This window comes from Equus asinus, chromosome 20 (genome assembly GCF_041296235.1).
Source record: "Equus asinus isolate D_3611 breed Donkey chromosome 20, EquAss-T2T_v2, whole genome shotgun sequence".
NCBI classification, from domain to species: domain Eukaryota; kingdom Metazoa; phylum Chordata; class Mammalia; order Perissodactyla; family Equidae; genus Equus; species Equus asinus.
The window spans coordinates 15798846-15818153 of NC_091809.1; the positions used below are offsets into that span (position 1 = coordinate 15798846).

Here is a 19308-nt window from a genome sequence, read left to right on the forward strand (position 1 = left end):
TTCCATCCCTCCATCTATCCATCCTCTCACCCACCCACCCATCCCTCCATCCTCCCATCCTCCTACCCCACATTACTCACCCACCCATTCACCCACCCGTCCATCCGTCCGTCCAGCCATCCATCCATCCTCCCACTCGCCCATCCTGTGCAGTCAAGTTTGCTTTTCAACCCAGACCTTGCTGCCACTTCCAAGGAAAGAAGGTACCATGAGAAGCGGGACATGAGGCTGAATTCTCCACCAACTCGCCCTCTCGGATTTCTGGTGACACCATCTCTACTCTTCCAGGACACCAACCATGCTCACACTCCCCATCCTCACTCCTGCTGCCCACCAGGCTCGGTCCCAGCAGTTTCTTCTCTTCCCGGTCACTGATCTGGGACAGGGAGAGGGGACAAGGGGCCCCACGGCACTTGGTGCTCCCCCCACCAACTCCACAACAGGAGGAACCGAGCGGACACACCAGGCTCTATGCGGAAGTCTGCTTTCCCATCTGACTTTATTTCACTTTTTTTTTCTATAAAACTCCTCCATAATTTCACAATTTAACAAAAAGTTTAAAATCCAGGACAGAAACAATCCTGTAACTTATTACAAACACGATTCTCCTTATTCCTTTTATCCAGGAGTTGGTCTCGGGCCGATGAGTGTCCTGGTTCCTAGTGAGACACATTCTTCGTAAAAACCCCTGTGGGTGAGGAAGGTATTCGATACCTCCTCTTTCGGGCGTCGGTTTACACTTTGCTCAAAGACAGCAGAACACATGGACGTGCACCGGGGGCAGGGGGCTGAACACTAAGCGCCGACTCACGGAGTGCGGCCCCTTCCTATGGAAGCGCCCCCAGAGCCCTCGGGGGCCCAGCTGCCGGGCAGCCGGGGGGCGTGGAGGAGCAGCCGGGGCGGCTGCGGGCGGGGCCCTGGCTGCCTGGCACGTCCATCAGGTGGTCACGGGCCAGTGGGGGGCCCAGGGCAGCTCCAAGGGAGGACAGCGCTGGGGCCTTCCAGCCGGAGGAGGTAACTGAGAAATGGGTTGGTGCTTCCGAAGGCCCTGGAGACAGCAGGAAGGGCCAGACGGGAGAGCCCGGCCCCGGAGCAGGGGCTGCCTGGGTCACCGCAGCCCTCCGCAGGAGATCCTTGTGAAGGAAAAAGGCCAGCGCCCTTGGGAGCACAGAGCGCCAGGGAGCTGCTGCCTTCCGAGCAGCCCACCACAGGCCCGTTCCTTCCGTCCAATGTCGTAGAGAGTTTCCAGAGAAGAAGGGGGGCCCACTTTGGAGTATTGTTGGCCTGCCTGGGGAAGGGGACAGTGACAGCACGGAGCCTGCCACACAGGCCTGCCCTCTTCCTAATACCTCAAGGCAGTGGGGCTGGGAGAGAATGAGAGCAGACGGCGAGGAGTGCCGGCGGCCTCCCGAGAGCTCCGAGGCCTCCCCGAGTTCTGGGAGCTCGCCAGGCAGGCTGGAGTGCGGGGAAGCCTGGGAGGCAGGCCTCCCCCCGGAGCGTTCAGGGTCTGCCTGACAGACAGATCGGAGCAGGGACACGAGAGCCAAGGACCACAGGGAGGGAAGCGTGGCGCTCCCCACGTCAGAACACAGGAGCTGGGGGCGGAGGGGCTGACGGGACTGGAGAGAGAAGGCGAGCCCACCTCGGGACCTCAGTCCTTCTCCCCACATCCTGTTTGGGCAAAAGTGGGGGGCGACTGGAGGAGCCTTGAGTGGAGGACTGGGGGAACAGACGCCGAGCAACAGGCCCCCAGGGGCCCCACCAAGGGGGCTGACTCTGGGAGGGCACTCGGGGCCTGGAAGGAGGGCCCTGGAAGGAGGAACGGCCTGGCCCTTGGAGAATTTCAGGCGTGCGAGGAGTCGAGTCTCCGGGCTCTGGACCGGCGTGAACTGCAGGGCGGGGAGGGGCGGGCGGCCCGGGAGGACCCAGCTAGCCGCCCGAGCTGGCTCCCAGTCCTGACGCTCCTCAAAAAGCGCCACCAACGATCCCACCTTATTTGGCAAAAGCTCATTTTGTTCAAAGTTCGAAGACTCGATTAACAGGAAGGAGGAAGAGGATCCTATGGGAGGAGGAGGCCGAACCGCGGGGCGGACACGAGCCGCGGCCTGCGCCTGGCTGGAGCCCGGGAGCTCGGAGCCCCTCGGCGCCGAGGACCTGCTGCCCCCACGTAGTGTTCACTGGAGGACGAGGCGCCCCTGGAACCACAGAGGGAGGCTTCCTCCCGAGCCCGCGGAGGGACAGCTGGCGCCCCGGCTCGGCCTCCAGCCCGACGACACCACCAGAGGAGACATCTTAACCTACAAGTCCCGCCTTACGCCCCCCCCCCCACCCCCCACGTGCACTGCTGCCACGGAAACGCACCCCGGACCCCGCTCTGTACCTACAGTGCATACATATATATATAATAGAGAGACAACTATACAGCACGGAGTCCCAGCACAGTGAGAGCCGGCAGAGGGCCCGCGTCCGGCTTCCACGGGGGACGAGCCGAGGCCCAGCCTGGCCCCGTGGCCGCACACACACAGCCGAAGCCCTCTGTGTCCTGGGGCAGCGGGGGGTGTGTTCCGAACCATCTGGGGAGGCTGCAGGTGGCACCCCGGCTGCTCAGAGAGGCCTGGGCAGTGGAACTGTGCCACATGCCCGCCACGGAGCAGGATCCTGAGGCCGGGTGAGGCCCCCCGCCACCGGGCACGTGGCTTCCCCTTTGGGAGGGAGGCCCGGCGCTGCCTTCAACATAAGCCGCTTTCCAAGGGGGGCCCAGGTGACGGCCCCTGAGTGTCGGGGAGCAGCAGTGCCGGCCCGGGCCCCCTCAGCCCTAGGGCTCCCGACGAGGTGGTGGGGAAGGCTGGCCGGGAGCCGTCGAGGAAAGTGCAGCTGGCCGTGTGGGCCGAGGACAGGGCGGTCGCTAAGGCAGTGCTGCGGGCGGGCGAGTCGAGAGAGAGGAAGGCAGGCGGGGCCCGGACGTGGCCTCCCAGAACCCCGGTGACGGGGGCCCAGCACCCGGCCCAGGGTCATGTGGCCACCGCCTCCAGGTAACTCTGCAGCTTGCGCACGGTGGTCTCGTCCAGAGAGAAGAGGTCAAAGTCGAAGGTGGTGTTGGTGACGTTGAAGTGGCCGGTCTCCTCGATCAGGTTCACGATCTGGAAGGTGGTGGCAGGGTGGCTTCAGGGGACAGGAGGCGGGCTGGGGTGGCCCCACCCCAGGGGACTCGTCCGAGAGCACCCGTGTCCCAGCCAGGACAGCGAGGGCTCCGCCACATACCTGCTGCAGCACGTTGCGCTCACGCAGGGCCATGAGTCGCCGGTGCAGCTCCACCAGCTCGTCTGTGTAGGCCTGCGGGAGACGCGGGCTCAGCGGGTGGCAGACGGCCTTGGCCCGACTGCCCAGCCCTATGGCGCCCACCTCAGCTCAGGGCCCCAGGACGAGGGGGGCCTGAGTCCCGGGACCAGCACCGCAGCACGCCTGGCCTTGATGGGCCTGGTGGCTGCTCCAAGCAGTTCTGGGGGCCCCGCGGTCCCCTCCCGCTGCCTGCCCTGCCCTGCCCAAGCCCCGCCACCTTGTCGTAGGTGCCCCTCTTGAGGATCTTCTCAGGCTTGCTGCCGGACTCCGGGCTCCTCCGCCCAGACGCCTGCAAGGCGAACCGGGGGCTGCTCTGAGCTCTTGCCCACACGCTCTCCCCCAGCCCACCAGAGGCCCTCCAACCCCCCGGAGCAGCTGCTGATGGCTCGGAGCCAGCCTGTGGCCCTGGGCCCACTCACCCTCCCTCTGCACCCACGACCCTCAGACCCTCGGAGACCCATCAGCCCACCTCCAGGACGTGGAGGGCAGGGACCTGACCACCGGAGAGCCCTCCTCCTCCTCCGGCGAGCTCCTGAGCAGCCCCGGGCTCACCTTGCTGTTGGGTGGGGGTGGTTTCTTCGGGGGAGGTGGCTCGCGGCTGGGCAGGCAGGAGTCGGCACTGTTGTCGCTCTCGCTGTCACTGAAGCTTAACCTGGAGGCGGACAGGGCGCCCATCAGGCATCTGCCACCCGGGGGCCCAGCCAGCAAACAGTGCTCTGGAACAGACCCCATGACACCTGGCCCTAGCCCGGGGGACAAGCGGGTGCCCGACACCCTGGGTCCCATGCTCCCCCAGGGAGAGCAACTCGCCGGGCTCTCCTGGCGACTTAAAGAAACAAGGACATGTCTGGCCGCCCTTGGGGATAAACAGCCCGAAGAGCAGCATGTACATCCTCAGAGGGGCTGTGCGGCGGCCCGTGGGCTCCTGTCACCCTGGGAGGGTCTCTCGGGGCCACAGCAGCAGGGCGTGATGCCCCTGCAAGTCAGACGAGGGCTGCTGGGTCTTGCTCCCTTAATGCGCTTCTGCCCGCAGGTCACTGAGTGGAAGGGCAGTTCCCACGCCAGCTGGCCGCAGCCAGGAGCATCAGCGCCCTCGGGGGCTGGTCCCCACCTGGGGGCCCTGACTGGTGTGTCTGTGGCGGCTCGGGGTCAAACCTCCCTGGGCAGGGCACCGGACAGGTCCTCCACCTCTGCCTCCGTTTCCTCAGCTGTCAAATGAGATCACTGAGAAAACTACGCGAGGATGGGCTCTCACGCAATGACAAAGGCCACTGCTGTCGCGGGAGGGGAGGGCGCGATCACCCTCGCCCAAAGTCCCTCTGTCTTGCAGTCCCACTTCTCACACCATCCCAGACTGCACAAAACATGTTGGCTTGTTTCTTTCAGCTTCTTCCAGAAGCTTCCGCGGCACAGCAAGGGGGCGTGGGAGAGGGAGCAAAACCCCCTACAGCCTCCCCAAAGCTGGAACGGCCCTGCCTTCCCCCTGCTCCCCTGGGGGCCGGCCACACACGACACACTCGGGGAGAGTCTCCGTCTGGGATCTCCAGTCCCTCGGGGACACTGGGGGCTTGATCCAGAGAGGGGAGCCCCGACGATGCCACTTCTCGACACACCAAGAGGGTGGACCCCGCCTCGCCACCTCTCCCCTTCTGCCAGAAACAGGCCTCGCTGTGAACACAGGGCCAGGGCCCCCGCCCTCAGGGCTCCTGTCTTCTCCCCCAAGGTCAAGGGTGTCCGGCCCCCTGGAAACCTTCTTCCACAACGAGCACGAGGCTCTCTCCCCGACCGCCCGGCCCCGGATCACTCTGGGCAAAGGCAGGCGTCTGTCCCCTCGTTGCCCAGGTGATGTGACTGCGTCAGCGGGGCCCAGGCGTGGCTCACCGCCCTGCGCACCCCTCATTCCCCCTCTTCCCTGGGGCCAGCAGGTGGCAGTGGGGGCAGTGGGGCCATGGCAGACTCTGGGCCTCCCCAGGTGGCAGCCCAAGACGAGGTGGGGCTCTGCAGCTCACCGAGCAGCCGCAGCACCAACATCGGGGCCTGTGTGGCCCCTTCCCTGACGATGGACGCAGTGCCCAGGAGGCCCACCCGGGGCAGAAGATGGGAGCACGTCTGCCAATCCTCTCGCCTGCCTGCTCCTGGTGTCTAAGCAGGAGTCCACCCTGAACGTGGCCAGCACCGAACAGGGCGGGGAGCGCCATCCTGTCCCGGGCACTCCCCCTGCTCCCTCCACAGCGAGGTCGCCGTCCCCACCCTCGGCCCCAGAGAGAGCTGGCGTGTGCGGAGGGAAGCTCGCGAGGGACTCTCCCCGTGCCAGAGTGCTGGGTTTCATGGGCCACACTAACACAGAGCGCCCATGAGCCCCTGAGGCCCCCAGCCCCTGGCACCCATGACCGGCCGCCTTAGAGGGGAGTCACTGAGCCCAGAGGCCCTGGCCTCAGCAAGAGGAGGGGGCTGCATCCCGACAGGGCTGCGGACCCCGTGTCTGCCCACACCGCAGGGTCCAGGGCCCAGGCCAGTACCTGCTCCGGGCTGGAGGGTGACAGCACAGCTGTCCCTGAAGTGGGCCCACTCTGAGGGGCTGGGGACCTGGAGGTGTCCAAAGGAGGCACGTCGGTTCACTCCACCCTGGGGCAAGGCCACGCTCTGCCTTCCCCAGGCCAGGGGTGGCCATGGCTGCTCCCCAGGCTGGGGTGTCTGCGGGTCACTAGACAGCTCTCAGAGTCTGTCCTCGTCCCATGCCACAAATGTGGGGAAGGGGGAAAAGGTCCCCTGGTCCAAGAGCAGAGGAACCAGGGCCCCTGCCACATGCCTCGGACCAGGACGGGCCCCCAGGCTGCGGGGCACTGCCTCGCCCCTTCGCTGACAGTGACCGGGCTTCTCTCCCCACCCCTTCCAGCAACAGGAGGACGGATGCCACCTGAGGCCCCTCGGCTTCACCGAAAAGGAGAGAACGCACGGTCCCCAGGCCCCCTTCACGCCCAGGCGCAGCGCCATCCGCCGGGGACACTCGTGTGCGGCCCCGGCTCGCCCCCACGCCCGCTCAGCCCGGCCCGGCACCTGGAGTCCCGTCCTGCGTTCGTCTTGCCGGCAGCCTCCTCGCCTGAGGAAGAGTCGTCCTCGTCGGACTCCTCGGACTGCAGGTCCTCCACCATGGAGCGCAGGGGCCCTGCGGGGGGGTCGGGGGGGGTTACAGATCTGTCTGCGTCTCACAGGGCCCCCTCCACCCCCAGGGCCACATGGAACTGCTCGACACCGTAACCCCTGAAACACAGCCACGCAGACCCACCTCGGAGGTCCCTCTGGCCAGGTGGGGCCTGCCGCCCATCTCCAACAACTGCCCCCGCGGCGGCCCCCTTTCTTAGGACCCTCTGACTCCCCCCACGCCCCCCTCCCTCCTGGCCCTGTTCGCAGGCCTCTGGCCCCTGGGCCCCGGCAAGACCACAGGCCCCCTCCATCGCCAAAGCCAGAGGAGCAGCCCCCTCTGCTGCGGGTGCGGAGATCAGAGCCTCTGCCCAGAGCCAGCACGAGCCAGCCCTGGCCGGCAAGGGTGAGGAGGCCGGAGCCGGGGCCACAGAATACCCCGACCAGTCTGCGCCCCTACTCGGGCCTGCCTAGCCCCTCAGCAACCCCCTCCGCTGCCCCTGGCCCCCCGTCCTCCCCTTTCTCCGGAGGCACACGGTTCCAGTCCCCTACAGACGGCATCTTGGTTTATATTCCTGTTACCAAGGCAACAGAGGGACACAAAGCCCTCAATTACCTTGGTCATGTGATCCTGCTTCGGCAGGTTCCCCCTCCCTTCCCTGTAGATAAGAACCCTTGGAGAGAGTGTGCGCTTCAAGCACCCCAGCCCCCTTGGCGGCTGCGCAGCTGAATTCCAGGCCAGACCCCCCCAATACGATCCCCTCCCCCAGCGCTCCCCAACCCTCAAAAGAGGATTCCAGGCTGTGGGGGGAGACTCGCAGTCCAGTGTGCCAGCAGAAATGCTTCCCCTGTGAGGGCGGGCCTGGCCGCCTCTCACTCCCACCCAAGCCCACCGTGGACGTGAGAAAGGTCCTCCCAGCTCTGGCGCAGCCAGGTGGGCCTGATGCCCTTCCCCCGCAGGGAAAAGGTAGAAAGGCAGACTGCTGGGGCCTTGACCCGAGGGCCAGCCACACACACAGCAGGAGCAGAGCGTTTCCCACCCCACCCGGCTGTGCTAGGACGCAGTGCGGAGGGGTGAGTGGGGGCCGGGCAGGGGAAATGACACTGTGGTGGCCAGATGAGCCTCCTTCTGGAGGAGCTGGGGAGGAGGGTGTCTGCCATGGGTAGGGCCAAATCAGAAAGGGACCCTCTCCACTGACCCCCAGTGCCAACACTGCATCAGCACAGCTCCAGGGTCCTGCCACACGCACGGGGCATATCTGAGGGCCCAGGGACAGACACCAGAGACAGCAAAGATCACCAGAAGGAGCAGCACTTCTCACACCTGGATGACAGTCAAGTGATCTGCTTCCATTTTGCTTTTTAACACAGACTCCCTGAGCCTCCACAGACCTACCGACATGTGTCTCTGGGGCTCAGTGTGGGAAAGCAGCCGTAAACTGAAGAAATGCCCAGGGCAAGTTCCGCCTCAGCAGAAGCTGCCCCCGGTGCCCCCTCCCTCATCGCTCCAGGCCCTCCCCCATTACCCCCTTCCCCACGGCTCTAGGCCCCCCCATCACCCCTTCCCCCACAGCTCTAGGCCCTCCTCCATACCCCCTCCCCCATCTATCTAGGCCCTCCCCCATTGCTCTAGGCCCTCCCCATCACGCCCTCCCCACCGCTCTAGGCTCTCCCCATCACCCCCTCCCCGACAGCTCCAGGCTCTCTGGATCCTCCCCCTCCCCCACGGTCTCCTACCCTGGGCTAGGCTGTGAGTTCTCTGGCAGCGCCGCAGCTCGCAGACTCGGCGTGTGCTGAGATTCTGGCATGCAGCGAGCCCCCCACCAGCCAATGAGTTTGGGAAATCACTTGGGAAGCCCTCTGAGTCACTAACAAGCCCAGCACCCCCGTGGCCTCCGGGGGGCTTGGGGGGCAGCAGTAAGCCTTCTCACGAGGACACTCCCCATCTCCCTTCGTCACGCACCTTGACTGTGGTTCTGAGACGGCTCGAAGTCCGAGTCCGAACTGGAGTCAGAGCTGGAGCTGGAGTTGGACGGGCTCGACTGGGCGGACTTCACCCCACAGCGGGGGGGCGGGGCAGCGGGAGAGAAGACAAGAAGAACCTTTCAGTCCCAAGAGGAGGGGCGGGGCACCCAGCCGGGTCTCCCCAGACCCACACTGGAAAGGTCCCAAGGGCGCCAGACCCCGAGGAGCCTGGCCGGAGGCCCACAGGGCAGCCTGGATGCTCCTGAGACCCCGACTTCCCGTCCAGGCGGCCCACGCCTGCCTCCTCCTGCAGCCCCAGGACACCACGGTCTGCACTGAAACGCAACCGACGCCCTCTCGTTCCCACGGAGGGCTTTAAATTTCACGTCGTTCCAGGGGCTGGCCCGTGGCCTGGTGGTTAAGTTCGGCGCGCTCGGCTTCGGAGGCCCAGGTCTGGTTCCCGGGCGCGGACCTACACCACTTGTTGGCGGCCATGCTGTGGCGGCTCACATACAAAATGGAGGAACACTAGCTCAGGATAAATCTTCCTGAAGCAAAAAGAGGAAGACTGGTAACACATTAGCTCAGGGCCCATCTTCCTCAGAAAAATAAATGTCCAGCAGCTCCGGAAAAGCCTCAGAGCACGTCTCTGGTCTTCCGTTTGCTGGGCAGGAGGACAGAGCACGGGCGAGCTCTGGACACAGGGGAGGGGCGGCACATCGTGGCTGCCCCTTGGCTCATGCGTCTGCTGCCCCCCGGCGGAAGCCCCAGCTGGCAGGGTGGGCTGTGCACCGCAGGGAACAGCTGAAAGGTCTGCACAGGAGAGGTGGGTGCAGAGACCCGCTTCTCCTTCTGCCCGTTTCCTCGCTGCCTGTCCCGAGGCCAGCTGATGACACAGAGATGCTGTCAGCCCAGGTGCCCAAGGGGACAACAAATACGCGTGCACGTGACAAGCAGTTGAGGATACACTGGACTGGAGCCTGGCCCCACTGTACCCAGTCAGTCACATCCTCCTTTCTGCAGGTGCCACCCCAACTCAGCCACCAGGGGGCAGTAAGAGTTAAGACTAGGACACGAGGCCGTGGGACACAAGCGGGTGAGGTGCCCTGGGGGCTGTGCCTCTTGGGGGACAGATGCGTCACTTCAGACACCGGAATGGGGAAGGGCTTCCGCCCTGCCGCAGGGAGAGCTGAGCCACACGGGGGGCGGCGTCTGCGCCAGGCCCTTGGTTTCTGCCAACAGGCTATTCCAGGGGTGCACACAGCAGCCCATCTGTGCCGGCCGCAGAGCCCCGGCCACCTGGAAGCCACCTCAGAGCCGCCAGGCCTGTCCTCGGACCGGGGGCAGTCACGAAGAACGGAGCAGCTTGAGCAGTTGGGGACCAGCCCCTGCGGGCACCTTCCCTGGTCTAGAGAAGGGAGGGCCAGGAGGTGGGCAAGAACTCAGCAGCGTCTGCTCTGTCCTGGCCTGTGCCACGGGAGAGAGACCCCAGAAAGGGAGCCCCTGACCCGCTGCGGCTCAGGACAGCCCCTCCCGATGGCCTGTGCAAAAAGGGCAGCCCCCAGGCGGAAAAAGGAGGCCCCGGAAGGCACAGGTCTCTCCTCACTCAGCAGACACGGAGAGAGGCCAGGCTGCTGGGGCCAAGGCCCTCTCTCCTGAAGGGCTGCAGGGATCTTGTCTCGAGGGCTTACCCAGGCCTAACCCAACCTGCTCCAGGCCCTGCCAACGTGCCCCTGCCGACTCCCCGACTCGCCCCTTCACACGGGCACACGGTGTTCCATGGGAAACCTCCCCAGAAAACCTGGCCTAGGTTGCCATCAACCACTCTCCACTATGGGGTGCCACACAGACCAGTGTGACCCCTCAAGCCCCAACGAGGGGCCTGCTGGGCCTGGAGCCACGTGGCCCCTCCTGCGTGCAGATCCGAGTTCTTCTTCAGGCTCAGGGTCCTGGGTTCTGACCCCAGTTCTCTCACCCCCTGGCCCAGGCGGTCTCTGCTTCTAAGCCTGTTTCCCGGTCCATGAAGGAGCTGCCCTGCGGGCCTCTGCCAAGCACGCGTGCGCACCAGCGGCCAGCCCAGGGAGGTCGACGTCCACCGAGCCTCTGGGCTCTGGGGCACGGATCCCAGACAGAACTCCAGGGCAGGCGCATGAGTGGCAGGGTCTGCGGCTGACACAGTGGCAGCAGGGATGACGGCAGCACCCAGTGGTGAGACCCCGGCCAGGCCTGTCCTTCCCGGGGCATAGGAAGGAGCCTGTCCCGCCTGGCACCTCCACGCATGCTCTCACTCCCGGGGGAGGCGGCACCCGGTGTGCGGGCTTGGCTCAGCGACTCTGGAAGTGGGAGTCACGCCAGCCCGGGCCCTGCACCAGGGCAGGTGAGCGCGAGCACTGTCCTCGACAGAGCAGGTCAGAGCTCCTCAGATGCACCTGTCGCTGTTCCTTCCACAAAAATCCGAGGGGTAGGAGGGGGAAGAGGATCCAGAAACCGTTTCGGCCAAAAGAGCCTGGAGGCAGTGAGTCAGAAGGCCCACGACGGGTCGCTGTGCGCGCTGCCGAAGCGTCCCCATGCTCCGGCCACCAGAGCATCCAGACGGAGGGTGGAGGGGCCTGCTGTGCTCCCAGCACTCCTGGGCCCGGGCCTGAATGGGCTGTGTGGTTCAGGACTGCCCCCCGGCCAAGGAGACCACAGAGAAGGAGGCTGAGGAGCTGGGGAGCTGGCCCGGGGACTCGGACAACCAGGTTTCTGGACACGTCTGTGGGCCCCGGGGAGGAAGTGACTCAGGTTCGGCGTGGTGGTCAGGGCTTTCCGGTGGTGGTGCTCCACGTGGCCTCCAGGGTGGGACGGCCTGAGACGCTCTAGAGAGGCTGGGGAGGCCCGGGTCTAGAAGGCTGTCTCGCCTCCTCCACCACAGACGTCTGTGCCTTGCCAAGGTCCCAGGGCTGGGGAATGTCAGCGAGTCACCGTCCAGCAGGCCTAGAGGCCCCCAGGCATCCTGAGGGACCTCGAGTGGCTACGGCTCGTTGTTCAGAAGTCTCTCAGGCCATTAGACGTGCCTCTTCAGCCAAGAGACACCCAGGCTTCCTTGAGCAACTCCAGTCTCTGGTCGCAGCGCCCAAGGCCACAGACGCCACTGTTCAGCAGGCCCGCTCTGCGCAGCAGGGCCCGGGGGAGGAAGCCTGCCGCAGAGCGTCCCAGGTGCTCAGGACGATCACAGGAGGGCGCCAACGTGGAAGCCAGCACCCAGGCACCAGCTTGGGCGGGCCCCAGCAGAGGCCTCCACCTCTTCCCAACGCAGGGAGACCAGCCTCGGGCGCAGGAAGGCCACGCCTGGGGTGGACAGGAGGAAAGGGCACCAGCCCAGAGCTCTGGGTTCTGAGCAGATGGAGGCGACAGACCGGGGCGCTACGAAGCACCCAAAGAAAGTTCTCCAGCAGCTGAGTGGGCTACTGAGATGGCCCTGGATCTGCGGGGGTCCTGCCACCTTCAGGCTCACCGTCAGACAGTGTGCCTGACCGAGAAGCACTGGCCAGTCCCACGTGTCCCTAAGCCAGTGGGACACACTATTACCCGTGGGCCGAATCATCTGGCTCAGCCAGCACTGTTGCCTCCAACGGGGTGTCCCCTGGAAGCCACATGCTCATGACATCAGCGCTGTGGACACAAACCACCCCTAGCTCACTCTCTGGGAACCCCCCTCAAAGTCACCATGGAGGCCCAGGAGGCAGTGCTGGAGGCAAGGCTTCCGCCTTTGAGAGAATGAGGATTTAGAAACCGCAGATGGCCACCGAGGGCCAGGGCAGGTGACAGAGGTGTGGAGATCAATCACTCATCCATCCATCCACACACCTGTTCTCTGATCACTAACGCCAAACACAACACTCAGAGGTGACACCGCCACCCGAGGCCCCAGTGAGGTCTGGCCTCCTAGTCACAAGCTAGCGACTGCTCCTCTGTGGCTCAAGCATCTCTGACGGCAACTCCGAGGGCCACTGGAGAGGTGCTGCAGGAGGAGCCCAGAGCCTCTCATGGTGACCGGGCGCCCCCAGCACACGCTCAGGAAACGAGCCTGCCGACGTGAGAGCCCCGCAGCCGAGCTGTGCGTGCAGGAGCAGGCAGGTGGGAGGGCGCGGAGGCTCGGACCCCACCAGCCAGGTGGGAAGGGAGGGAGCGAGGCGCAGGGGCCCACATTAACCTTCCAGACTGGGAGAGTGGGACGAAGACACAGGGATGCCCCACCCGTGGAGGGAGTGAGCTCCCTGGCAGACTGGCCCTGTGCTGGCCAGGGAAGGGGCAACAGCGAGACACGATGGCCCACTGGACCCCAGAGAAGCCACCTAAAGCATGGCCCATGCAGGGGCTGCCCAAGGAAGAGAGCTCTGGATCCAGGGCTCACACTACCGTGCTCTCCCAGAACCATCCACCCCGGGGACCGCCTCCACAGGGTTCTCACGGGGCAGGCCTGTCACCCCGACAGGAGGGGTAACTGAGGCTTAGCAAGCTGTAGAGGCTTGCCCAAAGCTACAGGAGCAAGTGGAGGCTGGGGACCCCTGTATCCTCGTCTAACGCGGGGCGGCTCGGAGCCGGGGGAGGACAGGACGGGGTGCGGGGCAGGAAGGAGCCGCCTCACCTCTGTCTTGAAGGAGGCCTCGTCCTCAGAGTTGGACTCCTCCACCTCCGGGGGCTTCTTCACCTCCCTGGGCTCGCTCTCGGCCTTGACCTTCTCCCCTTTGGCGCTGCCCTTGTCCTTGGCCGGCTTTCTGTCCGAGAAGGAGGAAGACGAGGTGCGGGGCGAGGTGCCGGGGGCGCTCCGCGACCCCTTGGAGCTGCTCTTCTTCTGCTTTTTGGCGCTGGGCTTGGGCGAGTCGGCGGCGGCCGGCCGCTTGCTGGAAGACTTGGCAGGGGGCGGCGGGGGCGGCCCGCCCTTGGGGGACATGCTCTCCAGTTTGGTCTCCTTTAGTGCCATCTTGGGCTCCTTGAACGCGGCCTTGGGCGGCGGGGCCTTCTCCTCCTTGGGCGGCCGGCCCTCGCCCAGCTTCCGCGCGGCGTCCTTGGTGCTCCTGGGCTGCTCGCGCTCCGGCTCCTTGGAGGGGCCCTTGCTCTCCGAGTCCTTGCGCGGCCGCTCCCGGTGCTCCTTGGTCGTCTTGTGGCTCTTGCAGGCCTTGCTGCTCTCCCTGCTGGCGTCCTAAATGCCGGGCGGGGGTGGGGGAGAGACACGGTCAAATGGCATCTCGGGGCCGCCCTGCTCCGCCTCCCCCGACCCCACAAAGCGTAATCCACCTGATTCAGACTCAGCTAGAGAAAATCTTCCATAAAGCGAAAAAGTAAGGCAGCAGGTGAGAGTTTTAAATGGAGCTGTCCCTTTAAACTACTAGGAAGTGTCAGCAGGTCCCAGACGACTGCAGGCTAAGATTCCCCTCTGAATGAACTGACATTCCCTGAGGGATTCAAGAAGAGTACACGGTGAGTCAGATACGAGACAGGCAAGCCACATCGACCCGCTCCCACTCCAACATCTTACAGCTGCCCACCGGGCCCAGGGAAAAGCGGAGGCTCGGCCTGGCGTGGGGGCGCTGGGGGGCGCCAGCGGGCGGGCCTCGCCCCTTCTGTCCCCACCACAGAGCCTGCGTGCCTCCTGCCCGGTCGCCTCTGGGGCCTTCCTCCCCAAGTGGCCCCCACCTGGCCTGCACAGCCAGGCTTGGGCCCGTCCCATGTGCGTGCCCAGGCACAGGGTCCTCCGACCCCGCAGATGGCATTTGCTGAGCGCCGCTGGGTTCCCGGGCGCTGTGCAGGACAGCCAGCTGCTAGCCCTCTCGGACCCGAAGCCAACCGGGCAGCTTCTCTAGAACGTGTATGACTGCTGGGTCTCCACCTCGGAGACTCGGAGGGTTGAGGGTGGAGCCCGGACTCTGGCACTGATCAGCCAGGTCATGGAGCTCCTGCTGGGGACAGATGCAAAGAGCGGCCCTGCTCCAGGCTGCCAGGAAGGCTGGGCCAGGTGACTCCAACCCTGTGTACTTGCACTGCCTCTGAGCAAGCGCAAGACCACCTACCTCACGGGCGCTGGTGCAGGGCCTGGCAGACAGCGAGCGCTCGACCAAGAGGGCTGCACCCCCCATGCAGCTAGCGGGCCCTGCAGGCAGGAGCCCCCCGACAGCTGGTTTGGGCCTCCTCCCGGTCAGCACCCCACCATCACCATGCACGCGCAGGAGCGCTGGGCGGGCGCCTGCTGCAGTCGGCTGCCGCGGGCCCTGCCCCCACTTGGTCGGCCAGGTGCATGGTCAGGGCCACAGGCTCTCCAGCTAAAGGCTTACCGGGACACCAACAGCAGGCAGACCCAGAGGGTGGCCTGCACCACCTGGGGGGCTCCCCAAAGGCAGCCACACTTTACCAGCTCACCCCGAGTGCCAAGGAGGCGGGCTGGAGAGTATGGGGGAGGCAGGGCGGGAAATCAGGTTCACGCCCAGCAGCGGGCCCTCTGCTGTCTGCTCTCGCAGCCCACCCAAGGGGCCAGCGATGGAACCCTCCCCGCAAAGAGCCACAGGCACAGATGGCACAGCCTCGACTGCCTCTGATCTACTCAGGTCACCACTTTCTTACAAATCCACGACCCACATCAGGGCTAGAGGTTCGGGGTCAGGCCCTCGTGGCCATGGGCTCCTGCCGCCTCCGTGAAGAGACACTGGCCCTGTGCCCCAGCTCCTAAGTCACCAGGGCTGCGGAGAGGGGTGCTCACACCACCGGCCCCGAGCAGCCTGTCTAAAGGGGCGACCCCCTTGGGGCTGGCATGTGAAATGGGGCCAGTCCCTGGCGTCTCGGCTCCCCAGCAAGCTGCTCCTCCAAAGAAGGAGGCAAGAAAGACCCCACGTGCACCTCCAGCCTCTCCTTGCAGCATCCACGCAGCCCCCTCGGCTGCGGGAGCTGGTCCCAGGAAGAGGTGGGATGAGAGCACATGACAGGTAATGTGGTTCCCGCCGCGACCCCCAGCCCCAGGTCAGCCGAGCCTCCGCAGCTGCCCAGAGCCTGCTCGACTGTTGGGAGCCTTCGGCGCAGCACCTCTTCACCAGGGTCTGCACAAGCGCCCGAGACCACGGGCTCTGTGAATCACACACTAAGTTCTGAGCATCAGGTGGACGCTCCTAGGGCTGAGAACCCATTGCAGTCACATACTCAAAGCCATCAATGAAAACAGCTAAAAATCAAGTATTAGAGAAAGGTCAACCAGGCTAACTTGCTGACATGGCACAGGGAGAAGCAGGGCGCCCTGAAACCACAGGTGTGCAAGGCCAGGGGTGCCACTGGGCGGGAACCAAAGGGAACAACCATCCTCACAGTGTGAGCCTTCTGGGGGTCCCGCTCCTCTCCCAGGAGGCTCCAATTCCTGCGTGCCATGCTACCCTCCAGGGGGCTATGAGGTGGGGAGCGGACCACCAGACACCGATCCAGCCAGGGCTGTAACAGCCACACTTTCCAGGGGTCCCAGAGCTGGGGGATCCAATGGGTGAGGCCATGCAAGGACCCATCCCTACCCTCCCGGCCCCCTCTGCCTGGAGCACGTGGCCCGGCAGCAGAGAACCAATTTGGGGGGAACAGCCAGTGCCCAAAGGAAGGTCCTCAGCTGGGAGAACAGGCTGGTGCACAGGCCACGCCTTCCAAGGAGACAAGAGTGAGGCAATGACTCAGATGCCAAGACTGCGACAACAGGCAAGGGGGCATCTTGGAGAGCCATCAGCAGAGAGGAACGTGCTTCTGCTGCCTGAGAAAGCTATGCAGGCGCCTCCTCAGTCACACCGCCCAGGAGGCTGGAGAAAGGTCCTGGACAGGGATGGCGTGGGGATGGCGGAGACGGAGGACCCTGCCTACAGGCCGCCTGAGCCTGGCAGATACGCCTGTCTGGCTCAGGGGCTCCAGGGGTCTCAAAGACACTCCAGTGTGCGACGCCACGAGCAGCCCCAGCAGACACAGCTTTGTCGGCCACCGGAGCATCCTCACCCTCTGGGGGGCGGTTCTTTGCAGAGTTTAGGTGACTTATAAGTGACACGTACAGAAGAAACGGCAATTCCTCCTCTTCCTCTTTTGCAGACTTCCAAAAAACGGTGGGTGGCTGAGAGAGAAGCTGCCAAGATCTCTAGCAAGAATTTTTCTTCCATTTAATCTCCACAAGTTCAGGGCAAGACAGGCCCGGGAGGCCGGCGAGGGGGAGACCCCCAGAGCTGCACTCCGTACTTAAGACTGGCCTCCTGCGTCTCGAGGGCTCAGTCAGATGAGCCTGAGGGTTTCAGAGACCTACTGGCCTGTGGCAAGTGCCAGGAAGACCCTGCCTGGGTGACACGGCTCTCCTCCAGTGCAGCTGCTGAGGACAGCTGTCAGAGAGCCTGAGCTCGACCCGCCCCACCTGGGGTACCCCAGGCCCACGACATGTAACAGGTGAGTGAAGCAAGAAAAACGCAAAGATGAGAAGCGGATGAACTCGTGGGGTCAGTGACACGATAAGAAGCAGCCGCCCTGAGGGCCAGCAGGAGCTCGGCCTCTGGGACGCGGAGTGTGGAGGCGGCTGCAGGAGAACGGGACGCACGTTCACAGGTTTATAAGTGCATCGTGACACCATCCGAAGGGCTCTGGCAGCCACTCCGGCAGTCTAGAGAGAGAGGTCTCAGGAAGGCAGAGTGCCACCTGCCCAACAGGCCTGAGAGAAGACGATAAAGCATTTCTTCTTGGGGGACATTGGCTCGGTCGCCCACGGCAGGGCACCTGGCCCTTCCCCCAAGTCAGCTTTCTCTGCCACAAGCCACTGCCACAGGAAGAAGCGAAGCCTGGAGCAGCCGAGGGCGGGAGCAGCCAGCCCTGGCAGACGGGGCGTCCTGGCCACGCTCAGGAGCCTGGGAGGTAGGCGGTCGCTGCTGCGGTGGACACACTCTGTCCACGGCCCCCGGGCACGCGAGGCACTCAGGGCTCTGTCTGAGCAGTCCTGAGACCCACTGACTCAGTGCGAGGGGGTGGACGGGGCAGGCCCTCTGGCCTCAAGAGGAAGAGAGTGAAGAGCTCACGATTACTTGGCTGTTCCACGCACTCCAGGAGGGGCGACTCTCCTGATTAAGTGGCAGAGAGCAGCGAGGGGGAGGCCAGAGCTCCAAGAGGAAGATGCCAAGGGAGCGGGTCCAGGGACAGAAGGCCCAGCTCTGCAGAGGGGGCGCCCTGAGCCCAGGCCCCACCGCGGGGCCCCAGTGCTCCCACATGACTGGGCCTGCCAGCTCACTAACCTTGGAGCCGTGGGGCGGTTTGGTCTTCTTGGGGTCAGAGAAGGCAGAGAGTGGAATTGTGGGTAACATGGGGTAGTCAGGGCTGGGCCTGGACACCGTTTCTGCTCCTTCGGGCATTACCATCACCTAGTGATAAAGAAGAGACAGACGTTATCAATGAGCAAGGAGGCAGGCTGGAAATCCGACTGGCAAGAGGAAGGCAGCCTGCAGAGTGTGGCGAGGGCCGTGGGAGCATCCTCCTGGGGCAGCGGGCGAGGGAGGGCTTGAGCCTCACTTTCCCAAAAGAATCAAAGGCAGGTCCTCTGCGAGGCGCTGGGTGCCGAGCGCTGGGAGCAGAGCGCTGGGAGCAGAGCAGGCTCAGCGGTGCAGAGCGAAGAGAAGCCAGGGCCCAGGATGGCTGGGCCCCGGTGCTGCCGTGAGGCTTCGGGCAGGAGAGCCCCAGGCATGGCGGCGGCCGGGAGGGCCGGGCCAAGAAGGCTCGCGGGGTGTGCCGAGGAGGACGAGAAGGCAGCCCTGGCCAAAGCTGACCTGCACGCTGCAGTTAGGAAAGATCAGAAGCATGAAGGCAAGAAGACAGCCAAGACACCCACACCGGGCAGCCGCATGGTGGAGCGAGCAACTTGTGATGGACGGACGCGTGTGTGACTTTGCCGGGTCCCACATGGCCGGGGGATGAGCCCCCTCACTCTCGGGCAGCTGAAGCTGACGGAAACAGGGAGCAGGCAGCGAGGCCGAGGCGGTGGGCGCCGCTCTCTGCAAAGGCCTGCTGCACGGGCCTTGGGGGGTGCCCGCAAGCTCTGCTCTTTGTTAGTAGACGATGGAGGAGGGAGGGGTCCTGCCAGCAGGCAGATGCTCCGGGGAACACCTGCCCAGCTCCAGCAAGCCTCCTGTGGCACCTGCAGAGGCAGAGAAGGCGCAGGGGCAAGTTCTCGAAATACCGACACTGCAAGTGAACACTACGCGGTCAGGCACCCAGAGGCAGCCTTCCAGGTGGCGATGACACACAACAAAGGAATAAAGCACACGCGGAAGGAAGAAAAGAAGAAAGCGTTTAGCGTGGTGGAACAAGCACCATTAATAACTGAGCACCTGGGATTCCTTGATGAGCCAAGCTTTCATCTGAGGCAGCTGACGGGACACCTGGTCACGGGCCCAGGGACACCGGGTGACAGGAAGGCAGTGGAGCCGTTCGTGTGCCGGCGCCCCGCTCCTGACTCGGAGGCGGTGAAGCCCGAGGCTGAGATGCTCATCGGAGCCTGTCTGACCACAACCCTCCTCAGGGCGGCCCCCAGAGCCTGCCCGCGCCCGCGATCACTCGTTCTCAGGAAACCCGCCAGGCTCCGAGGCCGGCAGGGCCACGCGGGGTTACCGGCAGCCCAGCCGGGAGGCAGACGGGATGAGGCCTTAGCGCGCTGGCTCCAGACCTCCTCCTTCCACTGGGGCTTAATCTCTCTGCCCTCCCTTCAGACTCACGCCCTAGACGGACGCTGCTCCACGACAGCGCCGTCGACGCTCTTCTGGTCTCTTTCTCACAGCCCACCGAGCAAAAGGTCAAGTGAGTCAAAGGATCTGCTGCCACCTCTGCCCCGGGGACTCATGTGGC

The 19308-nt window shown here is 64.7% G+C and overlaps 1 protein-coding gene across 2 annotated transcripts in view; it reads right to left on the reverse strand.

The window, feature by feature from the left end:
• Positions 1–468: 468 nt before the first annotated feature.
• The window catches only part of MLLT1 (MLLT1 super elongation complex subunit), a 58325-nt gene continuing 39485 nt past the window's right edge, over positions 469–19308 (reverse strand). The window contains exons 5-12 of one of the 2 annotated variants that reach the window (XM_044753197.2): positions 17706–17831; positions 13076–13630; positions 8444–8531; positions 6397–6505; positions 3892–3991; positions 3557–3628; positions 3262–3333; positions 469–3140 (exon numbers count right to left, since the gene is read on the reverse strand). In XM_044753197.2, the coding sequence (XP_044609132.1) occupies positions 3012–3140; positions 3262–3333; positions 3557–3628; positions 3892–3991; positions 6397–6505; positions 8444–8531; positions 13076–13630; positions 17706–17831 (1251 nt within the window). In that variant the 3' untranslated portion in view covers positions 469–3011. The remainder of the gene's footprint in view (positions 3141–3261; positions 3334–3556; positions 3629–3891; positions 3992–6396; positions 6506–8443; positions 8532–13075; positions 13631–17705; positions 17832–19308) is intronic. The other variant, XM_044753199.2, reaches the window with a different exon arrangement.